The 4,744-nt window shown below is 31.1% G+C and overlaps 1 protein-coding gene across 1 annotated transcript; it reads left to right on the top strand.

Moving 5' to 3' along the window:
- The first annotated feature begins 505 nt into the window (after window positions 1-505).
- On the top strand, window positions 506-3,139 carry LOC109797295 (xylan glycosyltransferase MUCI21). The gene is made up of 3 exons (XM_020357281.3): window positions 506-1,009; window positions 1,115-1,195; window positions 1,486-3,139. Exons 1-3 carry the CDS (start codon window positions 787-789, stop codon window positions 2,784-2,786), a joined length of 1,605 nt encoding a protein of 534 aa, XP_020212870.1. The 5' UTR covers window positions 506-786; the 3' UTR covers window positions 2,787-3,139.
- The last annotated feature ends 1,605 nt before the right edge of the window (window positions 3,140-4,744 follow it).

Raw genomic sequence — 4,744 nt, 5'->3', positions numbered from 1 at the left:
TGCAATTCAACACTCATTTGACGCTTGCAGTTTCTTTCTTATCTTTTAAAATCAAATCATTTACTCTTTTTTTTTTCTTTTTCTTTCTTCTATTTTATCTTTCTCTAAATTAAATGAGACTGGTGTATGACTAAACGTTTCATATTTTTAAGGGATAAAAGAGTAAAAATTAATTTCTAAAACCATTTCATCATTAGTCAAACCAAATTTAATTTTTAATAAGATGTAAGTTTGAATATTATAAATAAAAAAATAATACATTAATGATGTAAGACAGTTTTTAACTACCATTCAATTACAAATAACTATGAATGATAATTTTTGTTAACTTTAATAATAATTACATTAAAAGTTATATAAATATTAATTTATAATTAATTAATGGTGTAAAACATTTTACATTAATATTATATAATTATTAAATGTATACTTACTCCATTTAAGTAGTGAAAGTGAAATAGTAGAATTGGGTGTGAATGAAAATGCATGGTGGTGATATTGAACCAACCAAGCCAGTTAGTTCCTTCCGAAGCCAAATCAAATAGCTTGAACTCGTTTTGCCAACCAGCCACCCTTCTTAACTTGAAAAGCAGGAAAGCCTCCTTTTGACGCCTCCTTTTGTTTTCTTCTCTCTTCTCTTCTTCCTCCTTTATTCCTTCCTTCTCTCTTCCTCCACCATTACATAACATCTCAAACCACTTGGGGTGCACCATTTCTTCTTTCTAAATTTTTCCCTCACTTCCTTTCTTGTGAAAAGTGTCAAATATTGCAGCTTTGGGCACCACAATGGTCCACTATCACCGTTACCATCAACCCAGGAAGGGTGTCACAGACTCCAACAAAGATGAAGAGTCACAAAACCTTGTGTTGGATTGCTCAACCTCTGCTTACTACAAGAGAACCAGGCCAAAGTTGTTGTCTTTTCTCTTCCTCATCACCCTCCTCTCCTGCTGCTATGTCTTTGCACCTCTTTTCCTTTGCCCTTCTTTCCCTTTTTCTCTCTTATGTAGTAAGCACCTAACCCCATGTCAAAAATAATTTTAAAAATCTTTTTTTTTTTTTTCCTGTCTGACTCTGTTACTCCATGTGTTGATGTTCTTTTCTTGCTTTTCAGACTCTCCCGGAACTGAAAATGATGTGAGCCGAGATGGTGTTGATGTATATGCTTCTTCTACATGCTCTTCAGTTTCTGCTGGTATTTGTCCTATTCCCTTTATCTAAACTTTTTTTTTTTCCATTTTGTTTGCTTGTGTTGTGTGTTTTTTACATGGATGATCAAACGTAATCATTGAAAAAAGGGTCAACCCCATGGATTTTCCTTGTAACAAAGTGACGGAGTTTGTGTTTCATGGAACATGTCTTGTGATTGATTGGTTTTAATAATTGATGTTTTATTTTAATAATAAATTTTTGAAATTTGAGTATATTTTGTTTTTTACATGTTATTTTCTCCGAATAATGTTTTGTGCTTATTCGATAACGCAGGAACTATATGTTGTGATAGAAGTAGTTATCGTTCTGATATTTGTGTGATGAAAGGTGATATCAGAACACACTCTGCTTCCACTTCGGTCTTTCTCTTCAATTCAAGGAGCCCCGATAATGGTTCCACGAATGCTGAAGAGGAACTCCAACATGAAAAGATCAAGCCATATACTAGAAAATGGGAGAAGAGTGTTATGAACAACATTGATGAATTAAACCTTGTTTCGAAGAAAGTGAATTTGGTTAGTGTTGGTGGTTGTGATGTGCAACATGATGTTCCAGCGGTGTTTTTTTCTACTGGGGGCTACACGGGCAATGTTTATCATGAATTCAATGATGGAATCATACCTTTGTACATTACTTCACAGCATTTCAACAAGAAAGTTGTGTTTGTGATTCTTGAGTTGCATAATTGGTGGGTGACGAAGTATGAGGACGTCCTTTCTCGTCTATCAGATTTTCCAGTGATTGATTTTACAAAAGACAATAGGACTCATTGCTTCCCAGAAGCCATTGTTGGTCTCACAATCCATGATGAGTTAACTGTTAATTCTGCATTGATGAGGGGCAACAAGAGCATTGTTGATTTTAGAAACCTTTTGGATCAAGCTTATTGGCCTAGGATTAAGGGGCTGATTCATGATGAGGAAAGGGAAGCGCAAGAGAAATTGATAGAACAAACCTCTTCATCTCCATCATCAGAAACATCACAACAACATTACATTAAGCAACAAGTGCCAGAAAATCCAATGAAGAAGCCTAAGTTGGTTATTCTCTCTAGAAGTGGGTCAAGATCTATAACCAATGAGAATTTGCTGGTGAAGATGGCAAAGGAAATTGGCTTTTTGGTGCAAGTTTTGAAGCCTGACAGAACAACAGAATTGGCAATGATATATAGGACTCTTAATGCAAGTGATGTCATGATTGGGGTCCATGGAGCAGCAATGACACATTTTCTGTTCTTGAGACCTGGCTCTGTGTTTATTCAAGTGGATCCTCTTGGTACTAGTTGGGCTGCAGAAACTTATTATGGGGAACCTGCAAGGAAGCTTGGTTTGAAATACATTGGCTATGAAATTCATCCTAGAGAGAGCTCTTTGTATGTGAAATATGATAAAAATGATCCTATTCTTAGAGACCCTACAAGCATTACCAAGAAGGGGTGGGAATATACAAAGAAAATATATCTTGATAGCCAAAAAGTTACATTGGACCTTGGAAGATTCAGAAAAAGGTTGCTTAGAGCTTATGAGTATGCACTCTCCAAATCAAAACTGAATCTCCAAAACCCACCGATTTGAATTTCATTTAGTTATCTACAATCATTCTTTAATGTGAAAAATATATATACATAAAGTATTGAACATTCTTATGCATATTAATACAACCCGAAAAGTTCTTGGTGCGAAATGTTGTGTACAGCAAGCATTTAGAAAGGTACCTAGGATGTGTAAATAAAAGCTGCAACTTGTGATTCCTCATTTTCTTTTTGGTGTGAAAAACAATGTGTAACATTGTTCACTTCAGAGTTCAGATTCAATCGTTCAATGTTAGTGGTTTCAAATTTTGTTGAGATGTTAAAGTTGACCGTGCAGTTTGCCAGAGCACTAGTCTGGTGTTGATTAATAAGAGAAAATATTTTCTTTCCTTTTCATTCTATATTCAACCAATTAATGTGATCTATATCTGATTATAATTTTTTAAGAAAATATCAAAATAATGGTTAAACTCTTATACACCATTTTGCAAGTAGAGAGATAGAAGAGAAAAAAGTATGATACGATATATGATATAATCTGATAAAAAGAAAGAGAAAAAAAAAAGTCTTAATAAGGTATTTGTAATGGAGGATTCTCGATATATCATTTAAAAAAAGAAAAAAGAAAAACTCAGATGTTTCATTATCTAGAACTTATTATTGAAGGTGTTTTCTCGGGTAGTCCTATGCATATTTCTTTCGGATTCAGATATCATACTAGAGGGAGCATAAATATTGAAGATCTAGAGTAATTTATTCTTATTAAATAATTTTCATCTTCCAAATTTAAAGAGAAAAAATAATTGTATATAGGAATCCGAGAAAGCACTAAACAACAGTGCAAAGCTGCCACCGATTTGATATGTGGTTTAAATCTTTCCCTGCTCATGTACGTTAAATTAAAAGTAGGTCAAGCCTAAAACAAAATTGAAACGAAAATTATCCTAAATATACTCAGACACAGTATATTAATTAATAATTTTAAAAAAAATTATAATAATATTGATATAATTTTTTTATTAAATATTATATCATTTAATAATTTTATATTAAATATAAATTTTATAAATTTAACTATTAATTAAATGATATGAACTAAGCTTTTGTTTTCAAAAAAACTATTAAATTAAAAGTTTATATTATTTTATATATTTATATCAAATTTTATTAAAATTAAACAATAACTTAAAAATAATTAAAGTATTTATATTTTAATATATTTTAAAATATATATATATATATTAAATTAATTTTATTTTACAAGAATGAAATATTAAATTAAGTTGGATTAATATAAAATTTTATATATATAATCTAAGCGTAAAGAATTTTTAATCTAACTATTAAATTTATAAAATTTATATTTAATAAAATTATTAAATAGTATAATTCTTAATAAAAATTATATCGATATTATTATAACTTTTGTTATAATTTAAATATAATAAAAATTTTACTATATATTCCGACGATATTTCAATCGTAACTTTTTGGAGGATTTAGTGACACTCAAGTTAAATGGCCATGTATTAATGTTGTATTTATATTAAACAGTTGGACTTCTATAGTGAATTTTAAAAAAAAAAATTCACACTAATCATCTGACACGTTCATTTATGAGGAGAATATGTGATAATTTTATCTCTAATGACACGAATTTGAAGGTGCTTTGCTTCATGTGTGCATGAGAAGAGAACTAAATTGTACAAACAAATGAACAGTAAGAAGCAACAAGATATGACATTTGTGTATCGTGCCAACGTTATCCTCGAGGATTGTGTACTTGCGTTGTGCATGTGATGATACTTCTGTTGCAGCCATTATTGGATCTCAGTATGCCAATTCCATAGTTGACATGTGACATGTTAAGCAGATTCAGTGGGGACCACTAACGGTTATAAACTATCAAGGGATGACACGCTACATGTATCATGTATTGTCACGACACTACATTACCATACATATTCCATATCATATCATACACCTCATTCTATTGTTATA

Source organism: Cajanus cajan, chromosome 6 (genome assembly GCF_000230855.2).
Source record: "Cajanus cajan strain Asha chromosome 6, NIPB_CcT2T_4, whole genome shotgun sequence".
NCBI classification, from domain to species: Eukaryota; Viridiplantae; Streptophyta; class Magnoliopsida; order Fabales; family Fabaceae; genus Cajanus; species Cajanus cajan.
The sequence above is the reverse complement of the archived record's forward strand: the minus strand, read 5'-3'. Positions and strand labels throughout refer to the sequence as shown.

Excerpts from the sequence above, each read along its gene's own strand:
- LOC109797295 (XM_020357281.3), top strand. The coding sequence starts at position 787 with ATGGTCCACTATCACCGTTACCATCAACCCAGGAAGGGTGTCACAGAC. Across the intron at positions 1,010-1,114 it reads CCCTTTTTCTCTCTTATGTA|ACTCTCCCGGAACTGAAAAT; the intron begins GTAAGCACCTAA and ends CTTGCTTTTCAG. Across the intron at positions 1,196-1,485 it reads ATGCTCTTCAGTTTCTGCTG|GAACTATATGTTGTGATAGA; the intron begins GTATTTGTCCTA and ends TCGATAACGCAG.